At 42.7% G+C, this 21,159-nt stretch overlaps 2 protein-coding genes across 2 annotated transcripts in view; both read right to left on the bottom strand.

Moving 5' to 3' along the window:
• The window catches only part of hs6st3b (heparan sulfate 6-O-sulfotransferase 3b), a gene marked incomplete at both ends in the record, with an annotated part of 96,458 nt that overhangs the window by 11,483 nt on the left and 63,816 nt on the right, over positions 1-21,159 (bottom strand). The window lies entirely within an intron of this gene.
• LOC308105784 (globoside alpha-1,3-N-acetylgalactosaminyltransferase 1-like) lies at positions 15,794-16,795 on the bottom strand (the record flags this gene model as incomplete). Its single annotated transcript, XM_080456711.1, has 1 exon — positions 15,794-16,795. The coding sequence occupies one exon, from the start codon at positions 16,793-16,795 to the stop codon at positions 15,794-15,796; it is 1,002 nt and encodes a 333-aa protein (XP_080312837.1).

Raw genomic sequence — 21,159 nt, 5'->3', positions numbered from 1 at the left:
CCGGAAGTTTACGGAATGTAATGGAGTCTATGAGCGTTTGTCACTATTTCGAGTTTACATGAACCCACGTGACCGGCGCTGTTTCTGTCCCCTAGTTGACGTAACTCTCCGATAGAACGCTCTGCTCCAACCCAACACCCTCTGCTGACAGGTGCCGCCCAGCCTGTATAGGAGTATGTGCAGTGACAAATATCACCCTCACCATTCGTCTTCCCTCCCCCGAACACATTGTGTTCGTATATATCAGTGGTTTTCAACCCTTTTCATATCAAGGTCCATTATTTATTCGGCGTTTGAGCCACGGACCACCGTTTGATGAGGTTTAGCCTCTCAGACCCAAGACTTAGAATATTTTGTTATCGTTGGATACGATTGTGTCCACAATACCATGCTGTATTGATGTTGGTACCATAGGAGAGACAACAGGCAAACGTTGATCAAAATAACAATGCTTCAATTAAGTAATGCAGATGTTAAACAATAATTAACACTTGAGAGTGTCAAATGAAAGGGTCCATTTGGTTTCATTTTACACTCTCAGGAGCTAAAGATCTGGTTACCAACTCTCCATCATTTAGCTGGGGACCACCTCAAGGACCACTGGTGGTCCCCGGACCACCGGTTGAGAATCCTGGTACAGATGCTCGACAAAGATGCACCGCCTTGGATTCGAACCCCTACACTCCGCGGTGGTGTGGGCAGGTACTTTAACACCGTACCACCCGAGTGCTACTCTCTCAGAGGTAAATTAAAACTCAGGATATTAGAGGCGTAGACACTAAACTATTGCGGAACACTGTATTAATCTTGGTGGTCTAGAATATATGGCTGAATACAAATGGACTTGGCTGTTGTTGCAATCCATGGCCATTGGCAGGGGGTTTAAAATCTCCTCAAAGAAGGTTTGTAGAGGACAAGCTGTCCTGGCCTTCCTTTCGCCATCCCGTTACCGTTAACGCATGGGATGGGTCCTGAGGGAAGAATCTGCTCCTCAGCAGGTGTGACAACACAATGCAGTCCACCTGTAGGAACGGCACAAGAAAGTACTACCTCGCTCGAGTTTCGGGGAGCGAAGGCCAAGAACGGTGCTATAGTGCATTGTGTCCTGCCAGGAGACTCTCCCTGAAGATTGCCTGGCAGGATTCCAAGGTTTAATTTCAGCATCAATGCGGCCCTGCAGCCCGCGGGGTGAAGCACTATAAATACTACACCCTTGCTCCTATACAGGCAATACAGTAAAGTCCCACTCCTAATACATTATTCTCTGTTCTAAACACACAAGGCACATTTGCTTTCTGGAACAAGTAGGGCATTAAGGTTGAATGTCAAAATCATGACGTGAATGTAATTATGCGGTACAACGAGGGAAATAATTGCACGGCACTATCAGTTCAGGACTAAATAGTTTCTCAAATGTCGTGTTTATGCTAGATATTCTGTTTAAGGACTCTGGCAGCAGCCATGACATTTGTTCCCTCAAACCCACAAAGAACAACAAGTAGAAAGCAAGGATCTCCTGAGAAAGAAAGAAATAAATTGTACCCACCAGAAGTTATCATTTTCTTTTAATCGATTTCAGCCTATAGCTTTCTTATTCCTGTCTGATCTTATTTATTTAATGTTATTTACAATAACAAAGTGGCATAATTACACTAAGTAGATTCACTTTGATGCCCTTTATTTGTGAAAACAGATGTGAAAATGCCGTTACGTTTTGTAAAGAGTATCAAAGTATAAAATGAGTTTGGATTGTTTATTTAGAATCATGTATGCTTGATTCTATGCATGTATCCATTATGTTACACTTTGGCTATTCAAAAATAGCAGATATACAAGCTCATAGCGCGGCACCGAGTGCCGCGCTATGAGCTTGTAGATCTGCTATTTTCCTTTTTTTAAATCATGAAAATGTGTGCAAATCTTTGAATGTATACATACTTTTGAAGCGAGCATTTTTAACTCAAATCTTTGCTTCTGGGGGGTCCCTGGAACAACATTTTGGGTGCATGCAGTCCACGGCCTTGGCCTGTCTACTCTTACTGACTGATTCCATAACTGATAAGAAATGTCAACGGTATGATACTTACATTTAGTTCCACCTGTCATCATGAACAGTGTCACACATTTGGGCTTTTCTGTGTTTCATTTATTTCAAGGCTCTCTTGCTGACAGTGTGCATGACAGATTTTCACATTCGCCCTGACAACAATATCCATTACCCGTCACTACTCTTTGCGGGCTCAAACTAGATGTAAAACACCAGCTCATCAGAAACAGCAAGTTGCTTTACCAATATAGACAGGTTTTTTTTTAGGTGAAAGAAATGATTATCTGCAATGATTTATTGCATCTCCTTTTTGCAGTACTTTTACTTCTACTCCACTACATCTACTTTGTAGATTTTGATTATTATTACAAAAGATACATGATCCACTTCAGCCCTATATACATTTCGGCCATTTGAAAATAGACGATCTACAAGCTCACAATGCGCCGCATTGTGAGCTTGTAGATCTGCTATTTTGAAAAGATTTGTATACATTTGAAAACTTGTGAAATGGGACATTCTACATAATGAGTACTTTCTACTTTGGTACTTTAAGTACATGTTGATACCAATACCTTTGTACAGAATTTCTGACTTTTACTTGTAACAGAGTATTTCTACATTGCAGTATTGATACTTTTACTTAAGTAAACAAATTTAGAACCTTTTCCACCACTGCCAGTCTGCCACTAGTACAACTACTAATAAATAAACACATTTTGTAGGCCAGCTAGCAAACAACTGTTTCTCTGATAGCTTGCTAGTTTTCCCAACAGTTACAAACACAGTGGTCATATTGTTTACAGAATGAAACATCTAGCCTATACGACTAATAGATATTTTAAATGTTGGTACTAAGGGAGCTACTAATTAGGAGGACATGCTCAAAAGGAGCGAGGGGATCTTAGGACATTCAGCCATGTTCGTGTTTATGGCAAATAGTAAACAACTGATGTGTGTACTGTAGTGTTGATTTTGACAGCAAATTTTGATTCCGTTTTAGTCTTTTGAATCAAATTACATTTAGTTTTAGTCATATTTTAGTAATCAGATTTTTTTTACTGTTAGTTTACTAAATATCTTACGATTATTTGACTAAATCTACAGTTGATTTAGTCGACTAAAATGGCTGATTTTACACTTGGTTGCATGCTGAAAATAGCCGATCTACAAGCTCACAATGCGTCGCACTGCGACGCGTTGTGAGCTTGTAGATCTGCTATTTTCGCAACCAAGCATAAAATGATTCGTCTTTTAGTTCTACTGGATCTCTTCTGCACTAGTCCCTCCCTAACATTTTAGTCTAGATTTTATCTGTTGATGAAATTGTCAATTTATTTAGTCTTAGTTTTAGTCATCATAGCTTAGTTTTTATTTAGTTTTCGTCAACGAAACACTGTACTATAGTATATCTGAACACACTGGTTGTGACTATGGTTATTGTTACAGATGTCAGTTGTGGCAACGGTTGTCCCAACAAACATCATGCATGTTTTCTGGGACAGATTTCTTACTTATCCTGACTCTGCCAGTGTCAGAAAGTATGTACAATAGTGTACATTTTTGGCACAGCTTGACTTGGAAGCAGCTCTTTGTTTAAGAACCTGTGATTCATATTATTGTTGCTGTCGGGGAAAAACCTTGTATAACTCCATATTTCAAATGTTCATGTTTTATTTTTGTCAATTAATGCCCTACTTTGTCATACTACAGTGTCACACAAAAGTAGCCAGAATGGTCGATCTACAAGCCCACAATGCATCACATTGCTATGCAGCTTGTAGATCTGATATTTTTGATATTTTTGAAAGAAAAACAAAAAATGTGAAAGTGAAACTGTAGGTGGTTAAGTGTGTCTTCAGAGTTTTTGAAATATTGAACCAATAAAAAGTATTAACAATAGCTTGTGCATAAATAATAATTACATTGGATCTGTTGAACACAGGTTATTTTTTTACAGAAAAGTAAAACAAATTGACATACAAGGTTTCCCCCCTACAGCAATGATCTCCTGTATCATTACGTATGTGACTTGTAGCGTAAAGTTTGTTCCCGGCAGAAATCTGCATTTCATCCATTACTTTGTCATTTTTCTTTTCTTGCAGAGCAGAGCCCTGTCACATGGTCATTTGTGAGCCTCCTAATGCTATAGCCCATGGCCTGCACTGTGCCAAGGAACATTTAGCTGTCTACTTGACATTCATAGTCTGTAAGGCTTTCATTTGCACAAAAATCACTGCGTATGAAAGCAATTTAGCGCTCTCATTAAAAAGACATAAATGCCTCAGAACTTAATGGCATCTCACTGTGAAAGAGTGAGCCTTCAGAGTTTTGAGATTACATCTTAAGAATGTTGCACTTACAAAACTGTGAGGACTGTTTATCTGGTCACTGTTGCCTTTTTTTTTCATCACAATTAAACAATCAACAGTAAAAGCATGGAGTCATCCAATGATTCACAGTAAAGTTCTGCAAAGGTGACGTGCTTCACATATTACAATGTTTTTGTCTTTTTATTGTCTGTGCTTGTGGGAGTGTAGTAGAGTAACTCTTGCCTTGGGGAAATTCCCTTTTGGAAGAGTGGTAGATGTTTGTTTGAATCCAGGTTGCTGCACCTCACTGATGGTTGGCTGTAGTGAAATAATTTCCTATCACTATTGTTTCTAGCGAGATCATCTGAAGAGAAAACGACATCATGATAAAACAGAGAGGAAGATAATTAAGTAATAGTGAGCTTAACCCCAGCAGACACTGTCATTTAATCTTTATGGAAAGACAAATTTGATTGAGAGCACCGAACTGCCAAGGTTCCCGAAGCGCACAAAAATCATTAACTAAATATGGAATTTGTCCCATCCTGATTACTGCATCTTTTACCACTAAGGAGATGTTACAGTTGCACTACGTGCTTGACTAACCTTGTGCAGCCAAAAGCAAAGGTTGATGCAAACGGCTTGACAGTGCTGTTTCATACACTATGGGCGGAGATGGTTAAATGACTTTTCTAAGTAATGACTTCCCCCATCCCCGCGGTCTTTAATTTCAGCAGCCATGAAAAGTGACATTGATATCACCGGTGGTAAGGTTATTGAGACTGATGAGAGCCCTCGTTTATCAGACCACTTTATGAACTGCAGTATTATGTATCCTCCATGTATCACCAAAAACAGAGCGATAAAGAACATCACAATATGGCCGTGATGTAAAGACACAAATGGCGTCTGTGCTTAGAGCGGCGATATAAGTGCACTTCATTTCAATCGCCTCGCGCAGTACGCTCAGTGCGTTCAGTGTGGAATTACATGGCGTGCCTCTACGCAGAAACTATGGTCTCTGGTGGGGGGAGATGCCCTTGGTCTGTGAGAGCGAGGACGCTGCACAGCACTGCAAGGTCTCTGTGGTGCATCTGCACATCTCAGTGCGCTGTCCCTCCTCTCTCAGACAGGATGAGAATGAGGCTGGAGACATGCATTATTTGTAACCGATATCGTTCCTTAATGGTGTCTGCGCTCCCCCTGGCAGCCCATAATGGACCGTTTTTGAGGTTCTCGGCATCTTGTTCAGCTTTTTGATGGTGACGGAATGGGGACAGAGGGTGTCACCTGGGAAGAAACAAGAAGAACGATGGGGCCTTTCATTTACTTGTCAGGAAGCTGGCATTGCCTGCACTTGACATGGTGTGCATACCGAAAGTGCTTGTACCAGCAGTGGTGGATAACAACAAGGAGAAATACTGCCCTTCAACACAGACATATTTCATATTTACCCTCTGTTGTGGGGACTCGGGCTGAAGGAAAAATGCCATTCATTTGACATTCAATAAGGGGGAAATATGATTGTTATTAACGTATGTAGGAGTGTGGACATAACTTATGTCAGCAATCCTGTAAACCCTTGGTACTGTAGGTGCACAGCCCTAAAACCTTTGTCTGTACTTAACCTTATACCGCGGCACTGGGAATGAACAGACCACGTACATTACATTTACTCTACAACACTGCTAATGAGAACTGAACAGCGTACTGAATCATAATGTACTTCTAATTCATGGAGGCAGTCTGGTTCGTAATTAGTGACACACCTGGCTGACAAAAATACATCACTGTAGCTGAATAATAACCATGGAAGAATTGTATTATGTAATACTGTCTTTAGTATTTGTGGCCATTATGGAGACTTGTAAAGTTAGTTGAAGCTGGATAATGCACAGTGAGCAGGTCAGTGATGACTAAATAACCACACGTGCATGACGTGAAGCACCCCCCCGTCATGTGATTATTCTCTCAGAACCTTACTTATATTATTTTTTTGGGGGGATTTTCTGCCTTTAATTTATTATCTACAGTGGAGATGGACAGGAAACAGGGAGAGAGAGATGGGGAGAGACATGCAGTAAAGATCGTCGGGAACGGGTCTCGAACCCGCGATGCACTGTCAGGCTACATTAGAGCCCAGTACCCGGACCACTAAGCCAGCGGTACTTTTATCAATTTAACCCCCTATCTCCATGAGTCAGGGATAACGTGTCGTACACAGTGGTACACAGAACAGGGAGCCTGAGCTAAGACACAAGAAACCACTTAATGGATGGTGACAATGGTAAGCACTGACATTTACTGGCTGAACACGGTGAGTGTCTAGTGATGGAGTACATATCTAAAAAAATGCTTATGCTGTTGTAAATCAAACCGATTTAGCCGACATAGCCCCCATCAAACCCCTAAAGGTTTAAGCAAATCAGAGACCATTGATAAACAGCACAGTGTGCAAGGCGCTCAAGCAATGAGACAATTTGTTTTGCGTCTGGAACAGAGGAGGAGAAACATTCCACACGCCGTTCATTCAGCCAAACGACAGTACAGGGACAAAGTACAGAGTCAAATGAGAGGTACCAACAGCTGCTGTCTTTTGTCTGGTGACTTTTGTCTGGTGAAATGACTGGTGTCCGATAGCCCTCACCCCCATAGTGGGCAAATGCTTTGAGAAACATGTCAAAGAGCTGATGGCCAATCATACTAGACCCCCACCCATTTGTTTACCGGGCAAAACATATCCACAGACGATGCCACAGAACTACACACTGCCCTCTCCCACCTGGAGAAGAGGAAATCCTACGGGAGAATGCTCTTTATAGATTACAGCTCTGCATTCAACACCATAGTCCCCTCCAGACTCAACAATGAGCTTCCCTCCATCCAGGACATCTTCAATGGTCACTGTATCAGCAAAACTCGCAATTCTCACCCCCCGTAAACTAACACAAAATATAACCTCTTGCCACACACAGTGTAGAAATCATTACCATAGGCCACAACTTATGTAGAAGCTGTACACATCGGAATAATGAATGCACCGGTTTACCTCTGGAGGTAACAACTTGGAATGCGGCTCAGGCAGGGCACTATCGTCAGTCTAATCTAAATGTCCGTGTATCTTTAACGAGATCTGTCGTCTCATTTCAGCACCTGGGACGGCACCAGCTTGACCCCCTCTGTTTGTCAAGCAGCAGAGAACAAAGCTCTAAGTGGAAGCCAGCCATAATCGAACTGCAATTAAGGTAGACTTAATATCTCACCGCCTAATGGAATAACAGGGTATAGGACCAGTGCATACATGCGTCTCTAATTATGTATAAACAAAAAATGTAGACTTTCATGTGGGAGATAAGAGGCAAGTGTTTACGTGAAAATGTAATAGGTGGCTCAGAAATACCCGTTACGCCGGGGTGAGCGGCGTACTGTAGGCAGGACAGGTGTCTGTCATTCTACATTGTAGCAAAACTCACCTGATTGTTCTGATTGATCTCTTGCAGTGTGAGACAATTAAATCTTCTAATGGGACCGCACAACTACAATTACCAAGACAGTGAAAGTCCCACTGTCTAATTATCCTGTCCGTTTCATTCCTAACAAAGAGGCCAAGAGGCCTGGGAGGAGGAGGAGGAGACAAGGCGCGTACTTGTGCAGTCCCTGAATTAATGATAATGCCAGCAGAGATACAAGTACACGGGTTGACAGGGGAAACCACGACGCACTTCACATCGTGTAACACCGAGTGAGTGGAGGACCCTGCAGAAGCTTCACAGAACTGATGCTGTGAGAATCTTAAGATTGATTTATACTACAAAGCAGGGGTCTTCAACGTTTTTCAGCCAAAGAACCCCCTAGCTGAAAGAGAGATGAAGCAGGGACCCCCACTACATACTGCATAAAATTGTATTTTCATAGATTTAATAGACCAACCCCAAACCTCTTTGCTGAAAATAGCCGATCTACAAGGTCACAACGCCTCGCGCTGCGAGGCGTTGTGAGCTTGTAGATCTGCTATTTTTGGCTTAAGGTCTCTTCAGAATAGGGATAATAGGGTTCAAGTGGTTAATGTAAAAAAAAATCAAAAAAATACACAAAGATTTGGCGGCCCCCCTGTAGTAACTCTGAGGACCCCCTAGGGGTCCCGGACCCCTGTTGGAGACCCCTGCAAAAGTATATATAGCTGATCTACAAGCTCACAAGGCGTTGTGAGCCTGTAGATCGGTATTTCAGTATAAATCAGGCATTACATTGCTCTGCAACGTTCAGTGGCTAAACGTATAATCATTCCCGACACACCCCCATCCCTGACTGTAATCCTTCCAAGTCATCATTATAAGGCTTTTTGGCTGCAGTAACTATTTTTACCCTCATGCTTATTACCGTCATCATCGGTAGTGTATCAGCACTGTCGCCATGTCTGCTACAGTGGAGTGGAGTGGAGGGATGATCATTATTTTTCTTTTTTAAATACAAAGACGAGTTGTCCTGCCACCACAGCCTACACCACCCCCACCCCCCCTTTTTGGGAGGACCACGTTATTTTTAATTATAATTACGATAACATAATAGCAACAGAATAATGTCACCTCTCTGAGGGGGGGGGAAATAACAAAGCGACAAAACAGTGAGTAAACGAAGACCTAATAGGGACTAACAAGGGGGGGAAATGGGTGCATTGTGAGCACAAAACAAAGAAATAAGAACAACACAAATGAAAACAAAAGGGAACCAGACAAACAAAGCATTGGATTAAACAAACAATTAAGCATTGGTGGGGAGTCTATGGGTTGATGTAGGGGTAGAAGATCAGGGAGTAAGACGATGAGAGGAGGTATTCAAGCTGCTGTTGCAAATTCAAAATGAAAAACAAAAAATAAATAAAAGGAAGATAAAAACAATAATGATAATAAACAGATGATAAATGAAATGGAAACTAGATAAACAAACAAATGAACAAATACTAAAAATGTGTGTGTGTGTGTGTGTGTGTGTGTGTGTGTGTGTGTGTGTGTGTGTGTGTGTGTGTGTGTGTGTGTGTGTGTGTGTGTGTGTGTGTGTGTGTGTGTGTGTGTGTGTGTGTGTGTGTGTGTGTGTGTGTGTGTGTGTGCATTTGCCTTGCTTTGGTATATGTTGGGTATATAGGGCCAGGAATTTCATAATTTTAAGGGCAATGCCACTTGGAATGTATTGTTGTCAACTTGTGGAAGGCACAAAGGCCAAACGCCAGGGCAGCAAAGCCATCAAATTGAACTTATAAGGGTTAAGGATGATCTTATTTTGAAGTAGTATAACTAACAGTCAAATGAATAAATAAAAAAGGTGTTTATTTCACAAAATAAACAAATAATAATAGCAATTATGACCATTTGTAGAAAATCCTGAGTCAAAAGTTCACACATGCTTACCTCTGGACTCAGGGGGAAGATGGGGACTCAGGGGGAGTTAAGAATTCAGACTCTTAACAAAAGACACTGGTATCTAAAAACTGTATTGACAGGAAAGAGGTCAGAGGAGAAAATGGTGAAATCAGCTAGGGCACTGAGACAGTGTGGGCGGGCCTCGGGTCTTTTCATTTAATTTAATTGGGCATAAGGCCAAACCGAGGGGGCACAACAGCCATGGCCTTCATGGCTACCATGAAATTCCTACTCTGAGGTTAGTTTGATTTATACATTACTGTAACCACTTAAAGGGATAGTTCACCCAAAACATTACTTTTTTCTATCGATTAGTCACCCCATGGAGACTTCATGGATATTTTAATTGTTTTTCATGTTTTTTAATTTGATGACCAGCAGACCGGTAGGCACTAGGCAGCGGTTCCGGTAAGAGACACAAAGGAGGCTACTTCATTCTCTGAAATAGACATTCAACCCAGTCATCAGTCTCCCATACCACAAAAACCAAAGTCTCACCAACCTCAACACACAAATGATTTATCACATTCCTCTTGGGTGAGGGAGTGTTATAAAAGCCTTAGAAGACATTAGCATGTGTGCTATCTAATGTACATCAGCGGTCTGCATATAACTCATAAAATTCAGCACCTCTCTGCACTTCTGCATTAGTAGTATTGTCTACTCCATCCTTTAATGACTTTCATAACCTGAAGAGCTTTGATTAGCCGGCCGTTAGGCTATGCCAAGTTATAATGAATATATTTAATCAAGAACAATGCAGCATACAGTATATTGATCTCATAACCACTTGACTTTAAGAGACTACGTACCCTGCAGTGCTATGAAAGTACTGCACTTTATTTGATTTCTTCTGTCTCACAGCCTCTGACTCCTACAAGTAGATTTTGAGATTACTTAAATAATTATTACTTAAATGCAATTATTGCAAATAATAAAGTATGCATGATTATGAGTCATAAAACTTCTAATTTAAAGAAATACTTTCATGTAATTCTTACAAATGATAAAAAATGTGCATAATTATGATCCAATAAAACTTGATGATTTCCTTTAATGCACATTTCTAATGGAATGACTTCTCTGCCAATTGAACTGCATTGTGAGCCATGTCGAGCCCATTGAGGGGAAATTGATGTGGCTCATTTCCCAATGCTCAGAGGTCTCACACGGACTTGGCTGTACTTTCACATGGCTCCCCCTGTTATCCCACAATGCCAGTTTTACATATCCTTACAGCTATCCAATCAGACCTAAGTAATGAATGCAGTTGTACTTATATCTGAACGTAGTCCAGATGAAGCTGCCCAAACAATTCAGGCATTGGGGACTGGAAGGTTGTCATATTGCGGTGAGAGTCTCTAATTATTTCTGAGGCCAAAGTCTGGGAGTGATGTAAGGACCCATTGTCTGTGCAAGACATAATGGTCCACATGTACTCTGGACCATGGTGGACCAGCATGGTGAGCCATGCACTCTGGACCATGGTGGACCAGAGTGCATGGTTCACCATGCTGGACCCTGCACCTTATTCTGGTCCACCGTGCATCTCATTCTGAGTATGTGGCCTCATAACCATGGCTACCATGCTCTATGGAATTTGAAGTGTCAAAGTGTTTGAAGGCCAGAGAGGCAGATGGGAAATGGGGTGGAGATGAGGGCGTGAGAGCAAAAAAATATAAAGATAGAGAGAGCAATACTGTAGTAATGTTGTTTTTCCCCACACACTGTTGTGATATAGGAATACGCTGACATACTGGTCTTACTGCAGACAAAACACCAGATTTGCACAGACACTCATAAAAACACCTGAATTATAATAATACAACATATTTATTATTTTAAAATAATGTATGCAGATGAAAATAATTGCATTTGCATAGATATTTGTAGTGCAGTTTAATTTTATTTTTGTAAGAGTGAGAGAATGCAAAGGGAAAGAAAAGAGTGCTTATACGGTATCTGTGAATATGAGGAGATGAAATCAGTCCAAGAAAGAAAGAGTGAACGGTAGAGATGCATAGAGGTGCAGACTGCCCACATGCTCGCTCACTCACTCACTCATGCCCTTGATCAAAGACCAGAAACCACCTCCCATAAAATGTCTAACAGTACACCAGCAGGACACTGTCATCCAATGCTGTCTCTTTCTCATTCTCTCTTATTCATCACAGTGGTAGGTCAGTGACCCCTCTGCAGAGGAGAGGCTTTAGACAGACAGGTCAGGGGTGACTGGTGGCTCTCAGCCAGTTAGTGCACAGACCATATGCTCCTTGAGAGTGTCGAGGACCCAGGTTCAAATCTGACCCCTGTTGTGTCTCGCATGTCTCTCTTCTCTCTCTCTCTATCTCTCTGCCCTTGGTTTCCTGTCTCTCTATACTGACCTATCTGAAATAAAGCATAAAATGTCCAAAACATCTTATACAGACAGGTCAGTGTACAACCCTTCATAAGTAACAGTACTTACAAATGGGTCTAGTGTTGAGGCAAAGAGATAAAGGTGATATAAATGTCCCTTGCACTTTTTCAGATGACTGTAGAGAGAGAAAAAATCACACCCAGTGTGAAGTGGGCGGTGTGGTCACAGTGGTCATCACAGTGATGGAAGTTCACTTAAAGAAAAGTAATATTGTGGACCAACCATTGTACACCCCTAAAAAGTGCATAGTCCTATTTATAGGGCTATGCACATGTGTCATGTTTCACTAGCCAATCACAGTCCTGAATAGACTGTGATTGGCCAATCATGGTGCAGGGTTAGGGGGGGTACACTGGTGGCCAATCACAGCGCAGGGTTGGGGGGGTGCAATGGGTGGGGGGGGGTACAATGGTGGCCAATCACAGTGCAGCGAATGTCAATGTCCAAACCTCACATATAGGGGTGGTTTCACCGCCCAAAAATAAAAGAAAATGTATGGAGTGTCCTTCCACAGGTTTCACCAGGCAGGTCATGTCATTTGTTAATGAGGTAATCAAACGTGCACTGCACTGGCTATGACGACATTAGAGACTATGGATGATGATGGAGCTGTTGTTCCCCAAATGGAAGGAACGTTTTAAGCCTAGCCTGCTCTTAAACTAACAGTGTCTGCCTCCTGGACCAAACCTCGAAGATGGTTTCAACAGGAGAGCAGCCTGATAAGTTCTCTCTAGGTTGAGATTCTAGGAGCCACAAAGTAAGCCTTCATAGCCTACTGGGAATGCAGGGACGCAGACGTGTGCACTCACACTCACTCAAGGATTATGAGAAAATAGTCGTCAAGAAAACTATCAACAAGTATAGTAAAAAGACAAATATAGATGTAATCTGAACATTGTTGGCTCAGTTTTAAAAATGCCCAAAATAGAGTCAAGATATGCTTAAGAATACCAATTTTAATACATTCCTCGAGTCCAAATTGTATGGAATATGTGTTTGTTTGTATGTTGTATACTAGATATTTGCTATGTTTCCCTTTTTGGGTGTAACATAGGGTTAAAAATTAACCCTGTGGGACATTATTTCAGTCTGGTACATGGCAGAATTTTAAATACACACGTCAAGGATTAAGAAAATGCAGTTGGTAAGAACTATTTAGTACAAGTAAGACGCGCGAACGCGGGAAGCGAACGCAAAAAAAATTATGAAAAGAAAAAGTTTAAAAAAAAGTAACCAATGAAAAAATAAAAAAAAAATACAAAAGAAATCTGCGTTAAAAGGAGCATCTTAGAAAAATACAAATGCACAAAAAAAAAACTTTGAATGTTTTTGAACAATTCAACAAAGTGTTTGAAGTGCCTGTTTCACCCACTTCCGGGGGGCGGAGCCAAAATCCGAGCCTGAAGTATTTGTTCGTAGACCCCCACTTAGGGTGGTTTTACTTGCATTAACTGTTCAACAATATGTTGTTGTTTTTTTGCCAACACTTATTCCCGCCTCTCCAAACTGCCGCTCTAGCCTCTAGGCGGTCGCCTAGGTCGCCTGTATGGACTCGCCGGCCCTGCTGATGACTTAACTCATTCAGTGCCACTGGACGTCTAAAACGTCCGTTGTGATATAAGCCCTGTGCCACTGGACGTCTAAAACGTTTAAAAAAAAATCAGAACCCAAGATATGATGATTTGAAAATGTTCTGCTCCATTCACTTCTTGTTTAACTTCTTTGTATCTCTGTATCTCGGCTCCTAAGCACTTTTTTTTTTACAATGAATTTTGGCTGTGGCACTGAATGGCACTTTTTTTTTTACAATGAATTTTGGCCAGTGGCACTGAATGAGTTGACTTAATCCTCTTCGTCCCAAGTGGGACATAAGGCTTCAACGATCTGCCTCCATCGGGACCTGTCTTGTGCTGCATGTTGTGCCTCGCCCCACGTAAGGTTCATCTCCTGAAGCTCAGCTGTCACGGTTCGTCGCCAGGTGGTTTTGGGTCGACCTTGACTCCTTTTCCCTACTGGGGTCCATCTCAGTGCAACCTTTGGGATTCGCTCCTGGGCCATTGGGAGCACATGTCCCAGCCATCGTAGACGGCGGCGTTTGAGTTCTGACACGACACTAGAGCACCTGGTCATTCTGTGCAGCTCTTTATTTGAAATCTTCTCAGGCCAGAAGATGCGGCAGATTTTACGGAGGCATCCATTGTGGAAGGCATTGATCTTGTTCATGTCAAGTGTTGTCACACGCCAGCATTCCGACTCAGAGCCATACATCAGCACTGATTTTACGTTACTGTTGTACAGTCGGACCTTTGTTTTTAGGCTGTACTGCTTCGACTTCCAGATAGGATGGAGCCTTACAAAAACACAGTGAGCCTTCCCTAGCCTTGCTCTGGTCTCCTTTTTTGTTGCGTTGTCCTTGCTGACAAGACTTCCCAGGTAGGTGAAATCTTCGACAAAGTCGAGGGTTTTCCCATTCACAATGATTGGTGCATCTGGAGTGGCATTAATGCACATCACTTGTGTTTTGGAACCATTGATGTTCAACCCTGTTTGTTTTGCATACTGGTTTAGTCTGTCAGTTTTCTCCTGCAAGTGGATATATTTGGAGGAGAGAACAGCAAGGTCATCGGCAAAGTCTAGGTCTTCGAGTTGGGAGAACAAAGTCCACTGGATGCCCCTTGGTTTATCGGCCGTGGTCATCCTCATCAGCCAGTCAATGGCCATCAGGAAGAGAATGGGAGACATGGTGCACCCTTGCCGCACACCAGACTCTAAGTTGAAGCGCTCAGATGGTTTTCCATTGACAATGACACTACATTCAAAGTGACGGTAGAACAACCCTATCAGTTCCATATGCTCTTGCGATCTTCCATAGGGTGTCACGATGCAGGCTGTCAAAGGCTTTCCGAAAGTCTATGAAATTGATGTGCAGTGGGGCGTTCCATTCTACACACTGCTCGAGGATGTTCTTCAGAGCAAAGATCTGGTCTGTGCAGCCCCTCCCTCTCCTGAATCCTGCCTGTTCCTGTCTCCGGTTTTAGTCGACGGCGGCTTCAATTCTGCCGAGTAGAATCCTACAAAAGACTTTAGATGGTATTGACAGCAGTGTGATCCCTGCCAGTTGTCACAGTTTTGGAGGTTGCCTTTTTTGGGCAGTTTAACAATCAGGCCCTTGTCCCAGTCTTCAGGTATTATTTCCTCTTCCCAGATGTTTCTGAAGAGTTCCGTGAGCACCTTTGTTGAAGTGATAAGGTCAGCTTTCAGCATCTCGGCATGGATGGAATCTAGGCCGGCAGCTTTCCCACCCTTCATGGCTTGGATAGCACGCTTTACCTCTTCATGAGTTGGTGAGACTGGTGTCGATGTTGGGGACATCCTCTGCTGGTGGAGGGTTAGCAGGGTCATCTGGCTCTGGACAGTTGAGTACTTCGCTGAAATGTTGTACCCATCTTGCGGCCTGTTCGTGCTCTGTCCTGAGGATGGTGCCATCCTTGTCTCTGACAGGGGTTGACTGGCTGGTGTACTTGCCGCTGAGTTTCTTCGTGATGTTGTAGATCTTACTTGCTGATGACCTGCTGATGACCTGCTGATGACTCTCTTCCTAATAATCCGTGCCGCCGGTCCATCCTGGCCGTACCTTACGGTAGTCCTTAATGATTCCAGAGAATCTGATTATTTTGATCTCTGGCTTTCTGGCGTGGAAGTCATGCCACTGATACTCTGGAGACAGAATCTTGGTGGGTTTGTGGCGCCAAAGGTAGGCGTTCAGATGAGACTCATCCTGCCACGCTGCCTCGATGCCCCGCTGGGCGTCCAGCTCAAAGTTATCGCTGCACGTCGACAGCATGTGATGGATGGACGCCGGCTCCCCTCCGAACACGCCCCCGCCGTAGTAGAAGTCGCCCTCGTCGGCGGACATGAAGGCTTTAGACTCCGGTCTGCGTTCGTAGATGAACTGGCTGCGCTCTTGGGTGAAGTGATTAAAGTGCAACACAGCGACCAGCTTACCTAGAGTTTCAGATCCCCAGCGGTCATGGAACTTCGAATCGACGTCAAAACAGAAGATGTAGTCGGCGCCATCGCGCAGCTCCGTTTCGATAAAATTGGCAATAATTTTTGACCTGCTGGCTGTTATCTCCTCCCAGCGTTTTGAGTTTGGCGCCGGCCTGACGAACAACTCCCGTCCTGCAGCCATCTTAACGGAGGGGACTTGCTCTGGCCTATCCGTAAAGACGTAATAATGGACTTTAAATCCCACGAAGAAGTACCTCTCTGCGGTTTCCAGGAAATCCTTGAGGAATTGTATGTATTCACCAACGGCAAAAACTGTAACTGCCACGGTGATGTCGCGGGGTTTGTAGATGCCATCCAACAACGCAGGTTCAAATGTGGCTTCCCATACGATCGGAGCTAACCAGGACGTCATCGTGACAACGTCGGTGCGTCCAGTCAGGGCGCTCGGTTTGTCGTAGCGAAGACATTCCGGTGCAATCGTTTCTCTCTGACACGCCCGGGCCAAGGGGACTGTCGGAGCTGGAGCCGGGTCCTCATTCTTCCAATTCAAAGAACGGTGGATTAGGATAACCGCGGCGGAGGCCAACATCCCTGTGACTATTAGACAAAAGGCCCTTCTTTTGTCTGGTGGACGGAACCAGCTAGTTCGAGGGCGAGCCAGTGGCGGAGCCATGACCATCCTCAAGACCGTCTTGAGAATTAGAGATAGTCAAAGAGTGAATTACTTAGTTACTAAGTTGAATAATTCTGCTCTTGGACGTGGAAATATTGAGTTCACCATTTATATAGTGCTTGGCTGGATGCTTGTGACATCTTACTGATGTAATCTATCTCCATATATGGAGTTTACGTTGGATATAGGTCGGATAACTCCACATAAGAGCGTTCATTTGTATAACTATATTAGGTATATATTCTGCTTAGCATCTCTCCTCTTTCCCGAGTCCTTTCATTTCAATGAAATCCATTGCAATTCTGAGAAGACAGACGTGGCTGGAGTTTTCACAACCTATACATGATTATTAGGCAACAATGAATATCCTGACCCAAACACCAGATAGAGAAAGATTTCTTATCAACCATCTGCAGAACTTTACAAGATGAGGATCTCCATGAAAAACAAAGACTGTTAGCCTGTGTATCATTGCCGCCGCGCCTCCAACCAAGTGGAGCTTACTATGTAACCGTGCTCGGGTTGTGTGTGTGTCTGTGTGTCTGTGTGTCTGTGTTCATGCTCTCATTGGCTTGTGCCCCCATGTGACTCACATGCGTGCACTGCCTGTAAGCAGCCACCAGAGTGCGCCAGAGTGCAGGAATTTAGACAATGCTCTGATTACAATGCACAACAGCCTGACACACACACACACACACACACACACACACACACACACACACACACACACACACACACACACACACACACACACACACACACACAATGTCAATGTTCTCTCCCCATCACGGTGAAATAACACGGATTACAAGTCCGTAAATACACAATATTTTCGAGCTGCGTTCGCTTCCAGCGTTCGCGCGTCTTACTTGTATGATAGCCTACCGTATAGGCCTCAGTGTACACAGTAAAATCCTCAGTGTTCATTTAGGAGTGTCAAAATGCCACTAATAATGAGGACTTTATTGTGTAGGCTATAACCTTTATGACATAAGTTGTTTTGCAATTTACCAAAATACATCTTGATAATATAACCCATACAATTATTTGTTTCACTTCTCAACAAGTTCAGCTTCAATTGCAGCTTCAATCTGTTGACTGAAAGCAGCCCTGTCTCAAATAGACACAACATGCCTGTGTGTCTCTACCGCCATTAGTTGCTCTCTACCGCCATCTAGTGGCACCACATAGAAAAAAAGTGGTACCACAGAAATAGGTGGTACCACAGGGGCACCAGAGGGGTACCACCCCTGACATTGTCAAGGTGCTACCACTGTATGTGTTCACCATTTATATAGTGCTTGGCTGGATGGATGCTTGTGACATCTCACTGATGATGTCAATGTGCCGATATGTGGATATCTCTGTGTCTGTCTGTCTGTCTGTCTGTCTGTCTGTCTGTCTGTCTGTGTCCCTTTTGTGCCCATATATGGATATCTCTGTCTGTCTGTCTGTGTTCCTTTTGTGCCCATATATGGATATCTCTGTTTGTCTGTCTGTGTTCCTTTTGTGCCCATATATGGATATCTCTGTCTGTCTGTCTGTGTTCCTTTTGTGCCCATATATAGATATCTCTGTTTGTCTGTCTGTGTTCCTTTTGTGCCCATATATGGAGATCTCTGTATCTGTCTGTCTGCCTGTGTCCCTTTTATGCCCATATATGGAGTTCCCTGATGCTATCAGTGTGGCCATATATGGGTAGTGGTGGAAAAAGTACTCAAATGTTTTACTTAAGTAAACGTACCAATACTGCAATGTAGAAATACTCTGTTACAAAAAGTCCGGAATTAAAAATGTACTTGAGTAAAAGTGCAAAAGTATTGGTATCAAAATATACTCATTATGCAGAATGTCCCATCTCACAAGTTTTTAAATGTATAAAATGTATTAAAAAAATCACACCCAGTGTGAAGTGGGCGGTGTGGTCACAGTGGTCATCACAGTGATGGAAGTTCACTTAAAGAAAAGTAATATTGTGGACCAACCATTGTACACCCCTAACTTAAAAAAAAACATATATATTTTTTTTTTAAATACCATAAAAAAAAACATAAATGTGTTTTTTTAAGTGCATAGTCCTATTTATAGGGCTATGCACATGTGTCATGTTTCACTAGCCAATCACAGTCCTGAATAGACTGTGATTGGCCAATCACGGTGCAGGGTTAGGGGGGTACACTGGTGGCCAATCACAGCGCAGGGTTGGGGGGGTGCAATTGTCCAAACCTCACATATAGGGGCGGTTTCACCGCCCAAAAATCAGTTGCATATAGAAATTCCCTGCATAAGATTCTCTTCGAAATAGTGCTCACTCATGATCAAATAATAATATTAATTATAATAACTAGACCATACCCGGGGGGGATATGCGCACATGATTTGGCAACCCGGGAGCCAGCGAACACAAAAACGCTAATAAACAGCTGACATTTGGGGAAAGAGAAAAACAGCTTTGTTGTTCCGTGCACATGGTAATGGTCAATGGCTGTGTGAAAATTCAGATCAATTGCTCACCACTCACCACCCGCACAGAGCTTTGTCGAATTATAGGAGGATATTATAAATGTAACCTCGCGTCACCAGACTTTCCACCTCTGAGGAAAGCCTGGCATTCATTCATAAAACTAGCCGTGTGATCCGGTTTAGAAAAAACAATTATCGTGGTTCCGGTGGTTGGTTCCGGTTGGCGTCACATTGTTTTTGTTCCCCACAAATGCAATTTGTTTAGTTTTGCTAGTCGCGCTACGAGTTGGAATAAAATATGGACATACCAAACCATTATTATACCAAAATAAGCAAAATGATTATACAAAACTAAGCAAATTTCCGCTCCGACCGGATCAGAAACCCGAAAATGGTATTAATCCCAGGCTATACAGAGCCACATCCCTGACATAATGCCCGGATGTATTTGTTTTTTATTTTTGGAACACACAGTTCTGATATTTCGGCATATTTCGGCAAACAGCAGCAATATTTTTTTGCGGCAGAAGTACGAGTTTGACGAGGCAAACTTTAAAGTATTATTACAATTATTGAAACAGTATTCCTTTCAGAGTACAATTGTTTAAAATAAGATGGGGTCGAATAAAACCTCCAGGACCGGAGGGCTTTCTGAAAACGTTTCCAAGTGGCCAACTCTGGTACTGCCAGCTTGGGCCCAAAACATGAACGAGCAACACAGGCTGGACCAATGGGCTCAACTCACAGGCTTGCTCGTGGAGATAGTTTGTGACAAAGAACGAAGCATAAAGGACACTAATGTGCATGCTTATGGGCCCATTTCATCAAACCCATCGGCCCGAACACGGAAGGATAGGTACTTCTGGGGAGTATGCGTTTGGTCTAATAAGATGCTGTGCAATGTTTGTACTTGGAGGCCTGTCAGGAGCCATGTGGAACTCCATATTTGGGCAGATATGTGATGATATAATTAGGATGACGACATCACAACGTCATCATCACGTCATTTAAGGATTGTCAATCAAACCAAATTCAATTCAACAATTATGTATCTGACTGAGCTTCTCTTGAGAATTAGTGTTAGTATAAAAATGTGCTCCCTTTAGTTGGGGCTGTTACGAACATTCAGGACATACTCGCCCATACTCGCCTAGGAGAATGAATGGTCTATTCAGTTCCGACCCTTAGTGCCCAAGTGAAAAAGAAATATACTAAATATATTTTTCAGAAGTATACTTAATATACTATTTTTGTACTTTTTATAAATTACATTTAAATTGTCTTATTTTGGAAAGACTTAAGTAGTACTTAGTATATTAAAAGTTGAACTAAAGATATGCTAAAACATATCTTTAACTCTTTCACTGCCAAGAGTATTTTCATAAAGTACTCCCCCAGCGCCAGAAATTTGCGTTTTTTTTAATTTTTTAATTTTTCAATTTTTCATTCAAATAAATTATCTGATTGGGTTTTTAAACCCATAATACAGTTCTACCAGTAGAGAGCAACAAATCGACACATTGATGACCTCGCTGGCTCACTCGCCCCCTCCCAAACAGGCTCACGTCATATCCGGTCACAAAACACATGTAGACCGGATATGCATACTCCCAGGCCCTCTCCAGGATCCCTGCCAGAGTAAAGAGTTGGTCAGTTGTTCCACGACCAGGACGGAAACCACATTGCTCCTCTTGAATCTGAGGTTCGACTATCGGCCGGACCCTCCTTTCCAGTACCTTGGCATAAACTTTCCCAGGGAGGCTGAGTAATGTGATACCTCTGTAATTGGCACACAACCTCTGGTCCCCCTTTTTGAA

This window comes from Gymnoscopelus braueri, assembly GCF_963280865.1.
Source record: "Gymnoscopelus braueri genome assembly, chromosome: 18".
Taxonomy (NCBI): domain Eukaryota; kingdom Metazoa; phylum Chordata; class Actinopteri; order Myctophiformes; family Myctophidae; genus Gymnoscopelus; species Gymnoscopelus braueri.
Note: the sequence above shows the minus strand (reverse complement) of the source record. Positions and strands in the feature narration are given on the sequence as shown.